A 19,929-nucleotide genomic window follows, 5' to 3' on the forward strand; every position below is an offset into this window, starting at 1 on the left:
AATGCATATCTAGAAATTGCACCATCGTCAAGGAGTTGAAAGCAACAACAGCATAAGATTTGTGTTAGGAACCACTGTTAACTGCCTAAAGGCAGTATGATATTTAATGAAATGTTCACAATATTTAACAATATTTAACAAAATGTTCATAGTCCTGGTATAATTTGCCTATTTACATTTCCTCCATCTATTTTTTTTCAGGAGATAGAAAACACAAGACTTTAACAAGGAGTTTTTATGAGTCTATGACCCTGCATCACTGTTATTGTCTGAACTCTCTTTAGTGACATGTTTTAGATTTTGATTAAGTTTTTTTTTTTTGTGACATCTGTTTTGTTTCAGCTGTCTGGGATAGGAAATGAAGAGCACTTTCATAGTTGGATTGCCTGTCTTTACTCCAGCATCTAGGGGTACCATTCATTTTCCAGCTGAAATATTGCTTTGGAATGTTGTAAAATGATACTCCCTTTATGTCTCAAATTATTCCTCCAGTGTTGGTCAAAAAACTGAGAAACACCTAATTTTGAAGCATAGTCATAGGACCAGATCACAAGTGTAATTCAATGCTCTTTTATAATGTTTTTTTCCCCTGGTTCTGATGATGAAAGAAGTGCTGGGAATTTATGAACTTGTTTAGCAAGTGTGTTTTTTATGGGTTTTTTTATTCATGAAACTGAAAAGTGAAGATAGGAGAAGTCCCTGCAAACTGATACACTACCTGATTTGGGCAGGAAAAAGTAATTCTTCATGGAATCCTGGTTTATTAACAGGGATAACATTTTTATTCAATCCTATATGAACCTTCACAGCTGGGTTTTTCCCTGCAGCCTGTCTAATACTCAGATCCATTCTATAAGGAATGCCCAGGTCAGACTGTAGGCAGACTGTAGGCAGATGTGCATTCAAACTCGGATCACTGTGGTGCCTATTCTCACCTATGTTTTTCCCCAGTAACATAATAAGTGAGCTGCATGAGTGAGTCAGAAAAATTACCTAGCATATTTTTAGAATTGATCTAGGAAGGGGGTTTAAGGCAAGTTTTTCTGCGTTTACTGTTATTAGAGGAAAAAGACCACAACAGGTAAATCCATTGGAATTTACACCTTGTCAGGCTGCGATAACACTGTGTTCAGAAAACTTCAGGATCGCAGGTACTCGGATTCACTGAGCATCAAGCTATCACTCAAGACATCACAAAACCATTACTGATTCAAACTCTCCTCTGATGACAACTTTTCAAAATTCCAATCTCACTCTCTAAGATGATAGAACAGAATTTGAGAAAGGCCAACAATGCCATCTTAACATTCAGGTGCTTTGTTATTTGGGACAGTTGAGAAGAGGAAGACTATTGAATCTGGAATCACTTCAGAATACAGACCACTGTTAAGCTCAGGCTGTCTAAAAAATGAAGACAAATTAAAGAAAATGGAAAGTGATTTCCTGTTCCCTGTGTGCAGAATTATTCGACCAACATTGTGAAAACGCTAACATTCATAACTGTAAAAGTCATTAACCAAATGTTCTCCAGCTTGAAGAGATCTTGTTTCCTACATCTCATCGATACTTAAGGTACGGGACAAGACTGAACTGCTATTTTTGACCACCATGCTTATGCCAAATTTTGCACTATGACCTCTGAAAAACATTTGCTTAATTAATATATGAAACAGATTAAATTAGTCACTTTTGCTCAAGGTTTGTTTCTTTGTGGTGGAGAGCAGGCTGTTTTTCTGCTTTTTTGTTTCCTTTTTAAATTAATACTACAGTGTGACAGCTAAGAATGGGCATATTTATTTCAAGAAGATGAGTTGGAAAGGTTGAGGCAAATGAAAAAAAGGAGGCTTAGAACACTAGCTCAACCTCAAGTATAATTAGTTTCATTCAATTGTTATTAATACCTGCAGCACATTTCATCTGAGAGCCACAAGCTTCATAGATACTGTTGCCTGCTGAATACTGGTGGTAAATCTGGTGGTTAAGAAAAGTTAAATCCAGCATTTACTTTTTTTTCTAAAATCAATAAGTGAAATAAATGCTGATTCTAAGGTCAAGCCTTTGGTTGTTAGCTTGCCTGTGTGTGTATGTGTAGGACACAAACTGGACACTCTCTGCCACCACGGTTTCAGCCTGCTTTCAAAATTCAGCATTATGCCTGCTCCCGTCCCATGACTAACAGCAGTAGCACAGATTGCTCTTTTGTCTTGTGGCTGCACCAGACCTCATTAGACTCCTTTATTTCATGGTTATGGAAGAAAATGATGACAAGAAAGTGACTGAAAGACAGTGGTCACTGAGGCCTGAGTCAGACTGCCGAACTGTATCTACAGCGTGACACCTGCATAGGAACCTACACTTAATACCCTTGTGGCAGGAAGATGAGGAATTACTTACCTGCTTGTCGGGAAATTGCATTTGCTTCTTCCAGTCAAGCACACTGCTCCTCCATGGCCACATTTAGGGAAGCATGAACACAGCTGTACCCTGGAGCAGATCATTTTTTAACTGTTACGTCTGGTTCACACTGAGATAAAATCATTTTGTTATTGTTGTTGGCCAGTACGCTGGTATTAGAACTTGTAGGGTAAGCAACTCTGTCTTATTCTATGGACTAACAGAGGACATGAGCCCTAGACCAGGCTCTGTAGTGCTTTTCAACACTATGTTCACTTTAAAAGGAACAGAAGAAAAACAAAACAAAAGAGAAAACATTTCCATATCTATTGTTTTAGGGGCTCCTAAATCAGACTTTTGCCTGCTGTCATGTGTATCAATGGAAAGAATGTGTCAGGGCTGCAGGCTGTCCCCTCCTTCTCTTCCCAGTTTCCATTTAAAGGCCCAACACTTTTGAGAAGGACAAATCTGTTTCCTATTTTCTGCACAATAGGGATGCAACTTTTAGCTTCAGGGGACAAAAAAAACCCCAACAATTCAAAGCAAAGTGCATAAGTTCATGAAACAACCCTCAGCACAAGAGAGACTGCAGAAACTAGAAAATTCAATAGGAGACACATAGTGCAATAAACTTTGCCAGATGTGAAGTTTACGTAGTGGGAACCAAGGGACTCACAGGTCTATACTTTTCTCTAGCAGTTATTTCCTAGGTGCCTTTGAGTAAGTGGAAGAACCCTCTCTTAGCTGGCTATGGTGTGTTCAGTCCCCGACTCCACAAGTCAGAGCAATAACAGTCCATTTGGCTACTCATGCTCCCAGTTCCTTACAGCAAGTTCGTTCTCTTTCCTTCCTTCCTTCCTTCCTTCCTCCTTTCTTTCTTCCTCCTTTCTTTCTTTCCTCCTTTCTTTCTTTCCTTCTTTCTTTCCTTCTTTCCTTCCTCCCTCCCTCCCTTCCTCCCTTCCTCCTTTCCTCCCTTCCTTCCCTTCCTTTCTTTCCTTCCTTTCTTTCCCTTCCTTTCTTATATAAACCCAAGAAAGTCCTTGATAAGACCTAAACAATGCTCCTAAACACAAAGATCTGACCCTGAGCACCCTCACCTAACTTCGAAGTTGACCTTGGTTTGAGTGTGGTGTTGGACAAGATGTCCCCACCAACCTAAATTAGTCTATGTTTATATTTCACAGCAATAGAAATTCAGTGTGTGTTTTAATAAGCAGATAGGTTTGTCATGAAATTCTGCACATTGCCAAACTGCAGTTTTGGAATCCAGACAGCTTTCTACAGTTCCTAAAGCCTTCTTGTAGGAGGTTACTTATGGCGACTCCTGCATCCGTCTTGGATTCAGCAGGCTCATTGATCTGTGTACAGTTGGTGAGCCATAACCTATCTCTCACATTAAACAGGAGGTGCAGTTAAGCCTGTTTCTAATGTGAGATACCTAGGAACAACTAAGACCATTTGTGAAGGGAATCAGTTGCTCCGTGAGAGCTAGCCCCCTTCTTTCCCTTCTCAGATAATTGCAGGTAGAGTAACTAGACAATCTCTGACTTGGAAAGGCTTTGAGCAAGTCTCCCAGTGCTAGCAGGCTGGGAAACCTTAAGCAAAAAGCTTACCCGCTGTGACAACGGAGCTCTGCTGAGTTTAACAGAAAAGGATGTTTCATGCATTGCCTGTGAGCAGACACCAGAGAATATACTGAATTTGTAGCGTCCATCTCCCCTCCCTTAAAACAATCCATCAAATGTTGACTAAATGCTGTGGCTGCAGAACCTAAGTGAGCTTTCTTTCCACACAAGTAGAAAAAACATCTCTTGCTCTGTGTCCAAAGGAAGCCCGTAGTCACCTGCTTTTGTTTGCTTGTGTCATTTCTGCAATCTAGTGAGGATACGTGGCAAAGAGCTGCAAATACCTCTCATGTTGGTTAGGAAAGAAGTGAAGCAGCAACAGGAAGGTTCAATATATCTGGGTAAGACAAAAGATCTGAGACAATTACAACTAAGCACCCCAGTCTGGAAGCAAGACAGTTCATTTCTGACTTCAGAAAACTTCATCTCCCCAAGAGACACATAGCAAGAAAGAATCTAAAACAGAAAAACTACCTCTGGCCAACTGTAACGATGTTTCTGAATTATCCTCCATTCCCTAGTCCTTGGATCCAAGGTCTTCACATACATATAGTAATTTTTACGGATGTCTTTTTTTTGGATGACTGAGTTGAAACACTGAAAAAGGCTGTAATTTAGAAGGATCTGTGAATCTCTATTCTGGAAAGATTAATTAATATCAGTGTTGGCTAATTAGAAAAAAAAAAAGAAAAAAGAAAAAGAAAAGGATAATCCAGATTCTGTATTGCTGGCTTTTCAAAATCAGAATTCAGAATATTATAGAATCTTTTTAAAAAAATTAAACATGAGAAGGTTGGATGGTATTGGTATTCTAAATCAAACAGTGGCTCATAATCCTAATTAGCCTTTATTCTCTTCCCCCCACATATGCACACAGAAGCTTAACTTTTGGCTACAGATCTGACCTCCTTCATTATTAAAGGGGGAAAAAAATCCCATATGAGCTGCAGAGCACTGCAATACCCAATGAAGTCTCTTTTTAGAGCTAGGCACTAAAAGTACAATTCAGTTTGACTGGAAATCGAGTGTAAGAATGTCAGGGTGACTTGTGGAGTCATACACTCACGCAGCTACAGACATACTGCTCACATGGTTTTATATTAGGGGACATTTCAATCTACAAGCTTCAATCTACAAGCTGACCATTGGTTTACTGTAACATTAATTCTGGTCACATCTGTGAATATATGTCAGATTTCAGCCTCTCACTGAAACATTAGGTGGCACATAACTGAAAGTTAAAATGGAAAACTTAAGTGACTGAAAAGACTATGGAGAACTTTTAATAGCTGTGTTGCAGTGAGAAACCGGTAGTTATCCAGTCTTCCCTATTCTGCAACCATCTCAGACAAAATTATTTATATCTGTCCTTTCATCCTACCTTTGGTAAAAGGCACAAGGGAGAAACAAGGAAAAAGCATGAACAGCCAGAACAATGACCCCTTAATTTTATATGGTGCCTTGCAATCCCAATATTACCTACTGCAGGGATGATACTGAGACCCATTAGAAAAATGCAGATACTCCTGAAGCTAAATGTATATTTGTAAGTGGTGTGAGAAAGACCAGAGCTTGTTACAATATCATCAGTTCTGTCAGCAAAGAAATTTATGTGATACATACATGCATTAACAGAAGCAGGCAGGTAATCACACCCCAATTCTAGCAAACACAGTCCTCAGCCTGCTGGCTAATTATGTCAGCAACAACCCCCCAAATTCTAGACACCAAATGCTAGCCTGAATCACATAACAGCAGTTTTTGACTCATGGTGGTTCAGGCTGGATGAGGCTTCAGGATCCTACCTTTTTAATCTTACTATTTAAAATCTCTTCTTCATTCTCCCATCGTCCTTAAAAACCCAGCCAAAGAACAACAAACCCTCTAACTACAACATGTCCTCCACCTTTTGTCCAGCGTAACAGAACATCCATCTGAACTGATCTACACCCACCCTTTGATGAGAAGCCTCCTGCTTTCCTCTAACTTCTGCAGAATGCTGCATCCCAAAGCCGAAACAGCTCAAATGAGAGTGAATTACTCTGTGCAGTTTCTTGCCAAGTCATTAGGTGCTTTGGTGGCTAATGTGGAACGGACTGCAGCCAAAAGTTCTTCTGACAGTTAGTGCTACTGGTTTTTGTTAGTTCCCTGATTAGATAGCAAATTGAATATAGATATTAACCAGGCAGTGCTTCACCTGGCTTCCTATTGTGCTACAGATTGTCCAGCTGAGTTTGTCCCAGCAGGTACTTCCTGTTTGATATCCATGGGACACAAAATCTTTATTTTTCTGGGATTCACAGCTCACTTTCCTACCTGTGGGATTGTTTGCCTTACTGAGAGCAGCAGGATCCATGCAGTCGGCACACTCGCTTTAACTCCACGCTCCCCTAAAGACAGTTTCTGACAAACTCACACAGTGAGACACACACTCACACATCCCTAGTGCCACGTAAGATTATGGACAGATGAGGCAGAAGAAGAGAGGGTGCAGCTCTGAAGCTTTCCTTGTCAGGACAAGGAAACGGTGGTGGTATGCATGCTGTGAATTAATATGGCTGCAAATAGAATACTCATGTATCAGTACCAACACTTGCACGCGAAAATGAGACCCAACACCTTGAAATTGTGGGACTACTTCCAATATTTACCTATTTTTAAACTTAACAACTTTGGCAACATCTCTTATAAGCATCACTACCTAGTTTAAAAGATCCCTTGTGAGAGAGAACCACATATTAACTACAGGGAAATACTGAAGTCACTTGGCTGCAGTGAAATTGCAGAGGTTTAGGTTTGGGTTTTGTTGTGGTTTTTTTTTCCCCCAAAACAAATGATTCCTGTCAGGATTCTTTTATTTTTCTCTCAAGAATGGATTTTTTTTTTCATTGTAGTTACATTCCTACTATGAAAGTCTTGGCTTTTTAAAGAAACAGTCGAAAGTTTTTACATTTCATATTTAAAGAAAGGTTGCATGAAAAAAAGAATTCCCCACTTAAGAAAGTACATTAGCCTATGAGAATGGTGTTTATACATATGTGTGTATATATACATATATGAATTTCACCAGCTCTATGAAAGACTTTTGTAGGGTAAGTTGGCTAGAAAACAACCCTGATGCAGCTAACATAAATGAAATGCTGAGGAACAAGGGCAAATTACAATGGATGAGTGAAGCAACAGTTGGACTCTTTTCAGGACTATGTACATGTGCAAGGCCACACATATTCAAGAATTTGGGGTGCAAAACTGGTAGGACGTAAAGCTGTACTCTCATTTTTTATAAAGGCACCACCGAGCAGCTCTGCCTGCAGGTGGTGGAACACCTCCAGATGTTGCTGCGAGGGCAGCTCTGAGCACATCAGAAAGCCTCTCTTCTCCATGGACATTTCCAGAGAGCAGCTGGCAGCCATTTGGTGCAGCTTGTTACTGTGAAAGACCCCAGGGAAGTTAGTCCTTTGTACCACAGCGCTTATGAATGTCAAAGCTGTGCTTCGTAGTGCTTTCTCACTGTGCAGAAAGGCCCAGTGTAACTCACTACTGGACTGCATCCTCATCCAGCTCCAGCCAGTCCTGCACAGGCAGAATAGTTAGATTTTTTTAGCACTATTATTGTTAATAATGATATTCCTAGGCTGTCTGAGACAGCAGGAAAAGGGGGCTTAAGATATCATTTAAAAGAGACAAGCATGCAGCTGGCTGCTGGCAGCAGCGGTGAGCATCAAAGGGCTTGGAGTGGAGGGGGGAGCCATAACCATGTGTGAGGGAGGTGTTCTTGTGGCAGGCCCTGTCCCAGAGAGTCAGAGCAAAGGAAATGTCACAAAATGATTCAGAAATATTGAATGGAAGAGCAGAGGCAAGGGAACTGTTAGGAAATATCGACTTGCATGAGAAAGAGGCCATGAAAACTTGATGTCAGAAACAGCACAGAAGCTCTTGAGTGGGACAGGGAGGGCAGCTGCTGAAGACAAGAAAGGAAGCAATGGCCATGACAGAAATTTCTTCAGCCACGCACAGCTGGGAGGAAACAAACAGAGACATTATATGCTCATGGGATAGTCTAAAACAGTGTTAAACACAGAACCTAAGTGAAATTAGGGGGTGAATCACTCTGATCTTTTAGTGCACTGGAGAAATGCTCCTGAGGTGCATAGCTAAGACCCTGAGGTGACCTATATGCCTACGTTACAGTCCTGCTGATATCTGCTGGATCTCTCCTGCACACACTGAATACTGTGCTGACAATCTGAGTTTACTGACAAATAGAGATTTCCCTGAAAAAATTAAGGGTAACATTAACTTTTTTTGTTACCATGAGCTTGGCTTACCCAAAGGCCTAACACTCACTTCCCATCCACTCCTTGCCTCACCACACACCCACACACAGAACTTTGACCCTTGCATCCCTTTCCTCTACCCCCTCTAACTCTTCACAGCTTTTGAGTCACACCAGTCTTATCACTCTGCCAGAGATAGCAACCCAGCTCCACTGGCAAATAATACAAGAAAACAGCCCAGCCAAGGCATGCACTTCTTCACTTTTATTCTGTACATTTCCACACAAGCCACAATACAGAAAAAGTGTCCAAAAGGAACAGTAACCACCTCTTTCACCATATACAGATTTTCTCCTTCCCCCAGTTTAAAATCCCTTTAGCAACACAGTGATCAAGATACTTTGTATAAATAGGAAATGCAAGAAAATCAGGGAAGAAAATACTTTCTCACTTTGTTACAAAAAAATCCCTCCCCGTTCCCTTAACCCCCTTCACTGCTGATTACCTGGACCCTGATTCTCTGTTAAACATATAGCTTCGTTTCATGGGCGCTGCTGCATGCCTCGGGTTCCTTTTGCCAGCTGGCAGCCTCATGATGCACAGCTCCAGGACATTATGCACAGGGTCAGGCAGCATAAAAGAGCCCTTTGTGATGTTATTACAGCTTCTGGAACAGATGTGGGCTCAGATAATAGGATATGTGCAAATACTGGAACTCTGGATGCCCATGAAATGTTGGCTGAATATGAGTGTTTGTTATTTGACTTTACTGCTCTACTAAAGGAACTAAACACATTATGGAGTGGTCCAGATTCTGACCTGTGTCACACCTTCATTCACCTGGAGTGAATTCAGTGCAGAGGAGGTCGTGTTCTGTCCTTTACCCTTCCTCCATCATCTCCAGGAAGCAGCAAGTCAATATCCACTATATAGCCTGATGGAAGCTCAGCCTTTCCATCATGAACCTGTTTCTCGCCATCCTACGTGATGATGACGCCTTGTTCCTTTTTGCAGGAGACCCCTCCAATTCCCAACTCTTTGCTAACTGTTGTCGTTTTTCTTTACCAGCTTTCATCTCTCATTTGCCAAGTGACCAGAGGAGATGCTAACGTGAAGGCCAGAGGGTCTGCTTTCTCAGACTCTCCAAAAGTTCCCCAGAAATCTTTTGCATCAACAAACACAAGCAGTGATTTCTGGGCTGTTGGAAAAGACACTGTGATACCTCAATGATAGGATAGAGGTGACAAAGAGATATATCTGAGATGGGCTCTCCCAGATGAAACACACTGTGCTCAAAGTACTCAATATAATGGAACACAACTGCTCTAAAATTCAGCAAAATATTATTCTCTGAAGGGAGGGCAACCACCTGAATGCTTTCACTGACTGGAAATATCACCTGAGTTAAAATATTCAACACAAGGTAGCTCAAACATGGAAATCAAGCATGAGAAATGCAGACTAGCTCATTAGAAACTTGTTATCCTCCAGCACTCTTTACTGCCTCAGTTTAAGCCAGCTAAACTAAAAAGCAGGGGAGAGGGCTACTCCCACTATTCTTCAAAAAATTATTCCAAAATAAGCAAGATACTATATGGGAGCAACATTACAAGGCATGCCAAAAAAAAACCCTCAAAAATAATTAATATACATCAGTTTTTGGCCTCACAACACAAAGCACCTCACCTGTGTGTGTATGGGGAAGTGATATTATCCCCATTTTACAGATAAGGAAACTGAGGCCCATGAAGGTTAAATGACTTACCCAAAGAGACTCGGTGACAGTAGCAGGAATAAAACCTCAACCCCTTGATTTGCTGCCTTCTGCTCTATCCCTTTGACCACAGTACCTCCAGAGAGATGTGCTGATGAATTATAACGCACAGCATGTGCTTTCCCTATTCTGTGACTTGTAAACTATCAAAAGACAGAAGCATATCATTAAACAGTGATTTTTTTTTTTGCATAACCTTTATGTTTCACAGTAAAACAATAGGTCAGTTCTTGCTCAGAATAAATCCCCAATGAGCTAGCAGTGACAGTCTCATAAACCAGGTTCAGTCCTTCCATACATTGCATTTTCATTAGCACACTCTTGCAGCTTGATGAATATTTGAGCCCACAGGAAAATCACATTCCCCCACAATGCACCCTGGTTTTTCCCAGTGCAAGGCTGCAAAGCCATAGCTGTTCTAAAAGCTGAGCAAGAGCAAAGTAGCAATAACAGTGGCATAAATACAGGCCTGTAGTTTGTAGCAAAATGTTCTGTTCACTGACTCAGAGAGGACACTGGAACCTCCATGGACTGCCAGAAGGTTTGTGTGGGAGGCACAGAACACGAGTCCTCAGCTATATCATTGGCTAGACTTTCCAAAATCTTTCAGAAGCCTCCTGCTTCCCAAAAGCTGGCTGCATCCAAAATGACTGGCACAAGGTTTACAGCACAAAGTAATATGGGCAGAAGAAAAATAACCTTCATTTCACACTGTGAAAGTATGTTTCACCTTGTGGAGACTTCTACAGAGAAACACTGGCAGTCATATTCCATGTGTCCCTCCGCAATGCGCTGTGCCCTGACAGGCCAGTGGCCAAGGCTAGCAGCTCCCAAGTACACGTGGAAAGGGATTTTACCCTTGATTATTTAATTTTCCAATAGAAGTACAGGACACAGATCATATTCATCCCATGGTGTGAGGACAGCTAGATGGCACCCGTTACAAAGGGCAGTCCCACATCTGCTGCTACGAGAGGAAGCAGGCAGGAATGCCCACCCTGGGACTGCGCCCTGCCCCAGCATCAGAAAAAGAAACCAAAAGAGCTTGGAATAGCCCTTAAGAAAGGAAGGTATCTCCTACAGACTTACTGACGTCTGTGTATATTTTACACTCTGCCTGCCAGAGGGTCTGGAATAGGTAGGCTCCAATGGGATGTTACTTTTTGCCAGTAAGGCGATAGTTGGATCTTTCTGCACATAAGGCATTCCCCCGCTTTCCCTTTCCCTAGATCTGTGAGGTGCAGCAGTAAGCTAGAGAGAGGCAAAGCTCCCAAGAGCTGCTTAGTGCTTTGAAGGCTCAGCCACTTATTTTCTTCGCTCCCAAAGCTGTTGCGTGATCAAAGGAGGCGGATGGAGGAGAATCAATCTGGAGTAACATGTAAAAGGAACAAAAAAACTGATAAGTCTCTCCCATCTCCCTGTGATTTTTCTGAGATACATGCTGAACAGAAAACCGTACAGTAGCAGGGCCAGCCATTTTGCATGAGAGTCCAGCACACTTGCTCACCACTTGGAAGCAGCTGCCACATCTCACAAGCATGTCACAAAGCAACACAATTATATTTGCCCAGGCAAAGATTATTTAACAGGTAAATCACAAAGGGAAGGAACATGAGAGTAGACAAAAAAAATTTATTTTTCCTATGTCTGAAAAGGTCAAAATCAACCCTTTAGGTGTGAAATATCCAAGTCCATCATGCTGCCCATCTGCTTAATCCTGAGACATTATAGATACCCTCAGAGGTGCCTTTAGTGCTGCACATCCAACTCACTTCTAGTACAGCAGAATTTCAACATTCCCTCCCCATGGCTGAGCATGGTCAGAGGAGGTCTGATGCTAGTCAAGCAGAAGTGTCCCAGAGGCAAGCACATGAGCAGGATTTTAACTTTTCCAGTTCAAAAATGAAGGTAGCATGGGCTAGGGGAAAAAAAGAGGACACTGAAGAATAAAGACTTCAGTAAGGGAGGTCTGAAAAGGACAGAGCAAAAAAGGGGAAGTAAAAGCAAAAAGCATTAAAGATTATTTAAAATCAAATTTAAGTAAATTTATGTTCCATTTCCTTCCTGCCATTAGCTGCCAGCAAGCTCACTTTTTTCGTAGCTTTGACATGAATGTACTGCTCTAGCATGCCATGGAGATAAGGACATTTACAATAGTGGCAAGACCACAGGAGAAAACAACCCACAACTGCGCTCACCTCCTGTTAAAACAAGCACGCCAACCACAGTTTTCCCACTCTGATCAAGAAAAAAAAACGTGGTCCTGGGAAAAGGGCTGAAGTGGGGGACAGGAGAGGGAAGACAGCTATTCACTTTGTGGCCTATAGCAATCATTGCTTTCGATGTGGCATTGTTCCCATCCATTTGGAAGGAAAACCTCCAGTATGTCTAAGGAGGAAAAAGGAAAGGTGTCACTGCATGAGTTAGGGCTCATGTCTCACTTTGTGAAGCCTCAAGATTTGGCAATAGAAGGCTGTATCCCACCAGCCTGTGCAGTGATCCCTGCTGGGGCAGGAATAGGATGCCCCCTGCAGAGTGATGATATAAATATTGAGACCAGTAAGCGTGGAGAAGAAATGCACCCATCTTACTTTATTAAAAGTGGATATATCTAACTGCAGTACGCAAATACCCTTTACAGTGATATTCAGTAGCTAGCACTGCAACCCCCGACCGGAAAATAACAACGCTGGTGGAAACCATTCTGTAAGGTCCCCATTCCCAGTGGCCAGCTTAGATTTGCTTTTCTAATTTTGCTTTCTTTCATTTTTTGTGTGAATGTCACAGGAAAAAAAGCCCTAGAAAAGTGGAAGTATCTATTAGAGCCTAATTAGCCAAGTAGAAATCACTCATGTATGCTGCATCAAGCTCAAGAGCTTCTTGAGCTTCTTCTCCATACCTACAAACCTAACCAGTTCCTGCAGTTCCTAGACAGGACCTGGATTCCTCAATACATGTAGGAACAGGGGACTGCCTTCTCCTGCTTGGCCACAGGCTGAGGAAAAAGTGATAATTGAGGGTCATTAAGTCAGTTGGAACCAGAAGGCCATTTTTTTGCATTAAAATAAAGTGTAACACTAAGAAATTAATTGCTACTGTGGTTCATGCATTAGTAAGTTAGAAAATTGCTGCAGCACTTGTAATAACAGAGCACTGGATTGCCACCGCACACACTTCACTGAGTGGTAGGTTATACATCAAGCAGTCTCCTAGACAGCGACTAATTGAAGAGCCAGGTGTTACACTTTGCTAGCAAAAGGAGGCTGGCTCTAGATGAAGCAATTACATATGTAGTACTATATCGCTAAAAGTAGTAGTGCTTATTTCTTGCATGTCAAAATGCTACAGCTTCTACATACTTTGTATCTGAATGCTGGAGCTGTTAACATATTGGTGTACTCTGAAATAGCATTCCCAAATCAGGGTTCTGTTTTTAGTGGATAAGGGCAAAATAAGACAAACTTCTGAAGAAAGTATGTCTTTTGCTTTTTCAGATATTCACCTTCTTATATGTGTCTGTCAAGACAATCACAGCCTTTTTAGAGTAAAAAAAATCTCCTCCATGTAGGAGATCCAGGACCATAAGCTGACTGCTTTTGAAGGGCTAAGCATAAAATTATTTCCTGAATTATAGATGTGTTTATGTTGAAACAGTTACTTTAGTTGCAAGGCATCTCCCTGCTTAGACTCTAGAAGTAATCACGTGCTACATCAGAATGAGGAGTTTTTAGAACAAGCTGCCGGTCTTCTCTACTCTCTGGGTAACCAGATACCTGTGTACTGCATAGGATAAATTGTCTTTTTTTTTTTTTTTTTTCCTCTGAGAAACAAGAAACTGCAGCTGAGACTGGAATGTGGCACCTTATAAATAAGGCAGGAAACAAGATGTACTCCGATGGCTGAATACAGTAAAGTTATTCAGTTCTAAGCCTGCCTAATCACTGAAGTCAAATGTAATGAATTTACTGGTGTGATCAAGGCCTGAGGGAGGGAATTTTCCCCTTTTGCAGGAACAGCACCATATGTGGCCAGGAAATCCCTTGGCCAAGGCAGGGGCCATTGCTCCAGTGCACATATACGGGGGACGAGAGAATGTCACTTTCTGTGGGCATCATGGTGGGCAGCCGTGCTGGAAACATTCTGGGAAAGGAAAGGGAGGCCCCTGAGTTCTGGTACCTATTGAAGATCTCAGGTAGGCAATCCGGAGAAGTGTGGTGCCATGGCACATCTTGGAGTACACTTAGCCTCAGTCACTGCTTTGACTGCTGGGTAGTCCATATCTCCCAAGACAGCTTTTAAATAGAATTTGAAGTGAGAAACTGCACAAGTACTTGGCTTACTTTTGAGCAGCCCAAGCCAAGTGCTGAGCTGCAGCAGTCTGTCTGCACCAGTAACTCCTCAGCAAAGATTGATAGATCCTGACCCCTATATATATTCTATTTGTCCCAAGATCTGGGTGCAGGGGTGGGTTATAGCTCCTCTTGACACATTCCACAGTGCAGCCACAATCTGCAACCTGCACTTCCAAAGGAAATTTAAAGCACTGAAGCTTGAGACACAGACTCCACATAAAATTCTGGTCTTAATCAATATGCTAACAGGTCACTTTTAGCACATTACTGGGTTGCCTTTGCAATCAACAGATTTTGGCAGGCAGCTCATGGGATTTTAAAGGCGTAGCTATCCATTGCTAAGAAAAATAGTTGCCTACATTGTTGTTAAAAAAGCAAAATGAAGAGATGATTACCATAGTGAGCCCTGTAATACTGTGTCCTATAGCTTCACAGGTACCCAGAAAGGCACAGGTATATGATAAGCTGTTTCCAGGACTGCTGAAATGACTGAAGATACTCACATTTGACACTTTAGATTAGTTAGGAAGCTAATAGCCCAATGTCACTTTGGCTCAGATTCAGTGAGGAAAATAAAGAGGGGAAATAATGTCTGATGAATGAAAAATAGGTATAATGGAGATAGAAATGTTACTTTCAACAAGCTTAAACGCCATTCTTATAAAATACATCTCCACAGATGTTATTCTGGTGCAAAAGCAGCAAAAAGTGGGGGAAAGAAAATGACAGATCTCAAATGGATTAACATGAACTGCTTCTTTCTTGGAGTACATGGAGTGCAAGGACAGAATTGTCCATGGAGTGTTTTCAAGGCATCCAAATTCCCAGCATGTCCATACATTTCTCGAGTTCCATTAAACCCCTAGCAAGCTTAAGGCTAGCAATGTACCTTGCCATTTCATAACTTTTTGCACAAAGTCAGATCTTCTCAACATGTTTTTGATATACTGGAAGGTTCAACACATAAGCACACTCCACAGGAGGCATCTGGGATGGCTGAGAGGAAAATAGCCACCGTCTAGGTGTGGTTGTGTGTTAGTGACTTTCACTACCATGTGTGTCACTGTCACAGCAGAGACAAAGACAAAAATGAACAAATGAGGCCATTAAATACTACTGAAACAAACCTCCCATGGCCACACCACCAAAAAAACCCACGTGCCCCATCTATTCATCCACAACAACACCAGCTCTGCAAACGTAACTGGGACGATCAACGGCAACAACACGTCATAGAATATAATCATAGAATGGAGTCTGTGGTGCTTCTATATGACAGTCCTCATGTACCAGGGGACATCTCATGTAGTCCGAATCCAGGCCATGGCACTATGAGTTTAGACTGAGCAATTCTACTGCTGCTGGGGAAAAGCAAGGGTGACAGGGGGGTCAGTAAAAACATCTACAGACATCTGAATGTACTAAAACACAGACAAGCCATCACATGAAATGGTGAAAGAGCCACTGGAGTCTGAGACCCATTTTGTAATGGGCAAAATTGGCCTTGAACTCCTGTCTTTAATGAGTCACTCAACCTCACACCTCACAATATTGAGGGATGCTATAATTAATGAGAAATGTATGATATCGTCATGTCTTGGGTAACACATAAAGATACCTCTAGCATTGAAACATGAAATAATAAGAGTAACTGATGCTATTAAATAACAAAAGTAAGTTTATTTTATCAACATTATAAATATTTTCTTTCCCTCCATTTAACTCCAAAATGAGATAGTAAAACCAGTACAATGGAACAATTCAGGAGCTCCTCAGTTCTACTGAAAAGGTTCCCCTTTATTAACAAATTCATATGGAAAATGACATTTTGTCAGTCCAGCAACCCCAGTAGCTGAGCGTCCCTAGGTACTTTGCCATTCAAACGGCACAGTTCTAAAAGTGTGTGCGCATATGTGTGTGTGAGTCTATATATATGCATACTGTTACTTATAAATATACATATATATAGTAATATACACACATAAATAGACACAGCCACAGAACAGACACTTTTAGTAAATCAAAATGTTTTACATGCAATTTAAGTGGGTTCCCAGCTGCACACTAAAATTTGGGCCCTGCACAGTGCAGACACAATGATACTGTACTAAGCTAGACCCCAAGTGCTCAAGAGATTCAATACGTACGTGTCACCTTTAACTGCTGCAGAATCTGCCTGCTTCTGGTGGCTGTCCAAAATTGAGAATCCCATGGCACTTGAAAAGGGGTAAGAAATGATCCTGCAGCATCCTGGCCCCAAATCCCTTCCCTCAGTGAACCAACTGCTGATATTCCTGGCTCTGTGTGAGCCATTGCAGAAAACAATATAGGCGCTCTGTTATCTACAAATACAATACATCACCAGTATCTAATGCATTATGTGTGCAGTGCTTTGGGACACCTTGAATATTAAAGGCACTACATACAGCCAGCTCCTGCCCTATCTCCAGTGCTGGGGTTTATTTTCATCCTACAGTAACTGCCTCCTACTGAGCGCACAGTACGGGCAGCTTTCCAGAGGCACAACAGGCTCACTCTGATCATAGCATCATATTCCAGCTGCCAGGGGAAAAGGCAAGCCAGACTCTCTCATGTGCTCTAAGCTCCTTTGAGCAGTCCGAATGGCACAAGGAAGCTAAGGAAATCTGCCCGCCCTGCCAAGCTGCTTCAGTACCTTTACCCCTGCTGCAGCCACCCCCCAGGCACAAGGGATGTCTCACTGAGGGGAGGACCACTGGGGACAGAGAGGGACCAGACCCAGCTCCCTTATCTTGATTCACATGTGGCCTCTGGAAGCTACCTGCGATTAGAGCAAATCTTTACTGCTCCACCTGCTTCGTGGGACTAAAGGACCAGGGATCTGCAACAAGCTCACTGACCATCCTCTGCTCAGGCACCAGTCTGGCCTCAGCACAGGACAGAACCCAGCCCCTGCTGTCATTGAAGCTTCCTCCGTTTCTCACTTCAGGAAAAAGAAAAACAAAAAGATAAAACTGATATTAATATAATTCTTATTTTTCATCAAATATATAGAAATATTACAGCAATGTTTTTTCTCACAGCTGGGAAATGATGAAAAGACTACCATGAAACCACAGCGTGAGGATCTTCCTTGTGGAAATTTCACATAGACAAAATTTATACTCTGATTTTTTTATTTTAAAAGTTGCCAAATTCTGTTCTAACATATACATATACTGACCTTCACCACAAGCCCCTAGATGATTATCAAGGGAAGGAATTTGGCTTTCATATTTTATTTTTTAAACAGGAAATGTAAAGACAGAAAATAAGACAAAATACATTTCATGTCGCCATTGATCTATAGATTACAAATATATATAGTTTCCTTCCAGAGGAAGAAATACTAAAGAAATATTTTGCTCATATCAAATAAACTTTTGAAAACAGAAAAAAAAAAAATACAGATTTTTTCGTCTCCTCCTTCTGCCACAAAAATCACTCTTGTTTAAAAAAAAAAAAAAGAAAAAGAAAAAGAAAAAGACAAAGGATTCACATTCATTTCATTTCCACAACATATAGCAAGGAAGTAAAACTTATCTGAATAATGACCTGAGTTATTTTCATGGTTTTCAAACTTCATGTAATCCCAATGATCACCATCTACCAAAGACCTAGACCTAGACCACGCAAAGCGCATGAAAACACACACTGGTGATCTTTCAAAACAAACAACAAAGCAAAATTCAAAAATCTATTGCAAGAATTATGTCAAAAGTGGGCTGTGAGCATCTTCGTGGGAACCGGTCAGACAAAGTGGAAGTGGAAGCTCTGCTATTTCTGGCAGCTGAGTTGTCTGTAGTGATTGAAAACCTGAAGGTGAACACTTGGTGTATGCCTATGTGTATGTGTTTTTGCTTTCTCTTCTTTTGTGGTTATAATCTTTGAGGTAAGACAGAGAACAGACAAGTACAGAAGACATGGCTGGCTTTTAGAGTGGCTAAGCAATTTTACATTTTCAAGCCTATAGTGGGTAACGAGGCAAAGAGCTGCCACTTGTCCTTCTCCAGTGGGATAACCTCTCCGAAACTTTGTTCCCTTGGGGAATTGGAGAGTTTACAGGTTCAGCCAAAGAAGGCTTTCCTATTCCCAGGGCTACTGGGGCAGTGTTCGTTCATTTGTTAATGGCAGCAAGCCTAGGATGACCGCTGATGTTCTAGGTCTCCTTCCTAGATCTGGCTGTAAAGCAAAGGGGACTGGGTCCATAAGTCAGTCCATCAGAACTCCCTCCGTCTTGCACAGATCTCTCCCCACTGTAAAACCCATGTCTTCAAAAGTAAAAAAAAGCTATCAACTTTTAGGCAGGCCTGAAACCTGAGCAGAATTGGGTCAGTCATTATACATGCAATGGTGGTGTGAGAAAGCTTACTGGTAACTTTTTGCTCTGCCATACAACATGATGTATTCCATATAACTCCTTTCCATACAAATGACTGTCTCATGAGGATGCTGTAACCATATACCAGCTACAATGAGGAGGTCAAGGTTTGTTACTGCTGTAAATCTAATTGCCCCATACCCTGGGAAACAAGGCAATAAGCAGAGTCCTCTCCAAAAGCGAGAAGACTCCCTTGTGGTTGAGCACTGAGGACACAGCTTCCAAGAGGATGGCAAGGGAGGGGATGCAGCTGGTAAAAACATTGGGTTTTCCTAAGGGCATCCAGAGCTCCTCAAATTTTTTGCTACTGCCTGACCATTTGTGAAGACTTAACACAGAGATAACAGGTACTATTTAACTGATGAGAAGTGAGGGGAATGGGAGAATAAAGGAAATGCAGGAAACTGTAGGGATGGAGGAGGGCTGGGTTGGGTGTTTTAATGTCCCAGTCAGTTTTGTTCCCTCACACCCTCTTTCCTCTTCCTTTTCTTTTTTAAATAAATTGTACAGATGAACATGGGAGAAGTTCATGCTACTTGCTGGAAGCAATAAAGGTAAATTTCCGTGGCCCATGGATTCCACAGACCTTTGAGTGTCCCGCCTCATCCGTCACGGGCTAACTTATGGAACCTAACCGTTCCGTGGCAAGACTCAGTAGCCCTTAGAAACTGGTGGCATGTCCTCAGGTATTTTCCACAAGAGTGAGAGACACTTTGATTCCATCAGCTTCTTCCTCACACGATGCCTGAGTGCCTCAGGTGCAGCCTTGTGATTTCCAAGGATCCTCTTTGATGTTTTCAGGCATCAGACTGCTGTCTCCAGATCCTCATGGGAAACCATTTGGTAGTTTTGTCGACTCTCCAGGTAGGAGGCCAGATCTGGGTCACCAGCTTGCTGAGCCCTGTCACGAGGGGTCTTGCCCTGTAATAAAGAAACATGAAGAGGAAGTCTTGTGCTAACATATTTAAAAGAAGAGACGAAAGCATGACCCAGATAAATTACTACAAGAAGGGCAGAAGCAAATTTGAAGAATTTACTGATTTGTTGTGCAAGTTGGAGCTAAGTCAGAGTCATGAGATTCTGAAGATTTTGAAAGTCCTTGTGTGGT

At 41.8% G+C, this 19,929-nt stretch overlaps 1 protein-coding gene across 3 annotated transcripts in view; it reads right to left on the reverse strand.

Moving 5' to 3' along the window:
• Positions 1-16,077: 16,077 nt before the first annotated feature.
• DGKI (diacylglycerol kinase iota) overlaps positions 16,078-19,929 on the reverse strand; it is a 221,507-nt gene continuing 217,655 nt past the window's right edge. For all 3 annotated transcript variants that reach the window (XM_075116925.1, XM_075116915.1, XM_075116931.1), the window contains one exon: positions 16,078-19,742. In XM_075116925.1, coding sequence (XP_074973026.1) covers positions 19,626-19,742 — 117 coding nt within the window. In that variant the 3' untranslated portion in view covers positions 16,078-19,625. The remainder of the gene's footprint in view (positions 19,743-19,929) is intronic.

Source organism: Phalacrocorax aristotelis, chromosome 1 (assembly GCF_949628215.1).
Source record: "Phalacrocorax aristotelis chromosome 1, bGulAri2.1, whole genome shotgun sequence".
Taxonomy (NCBI): domain Eukaryota; kingdom Metazoa; phylum Chordata; class Aves; order Suliformes; family Phalacrocoracidae; genus Phalacrocorax; species Phalacrocorax aristotelis.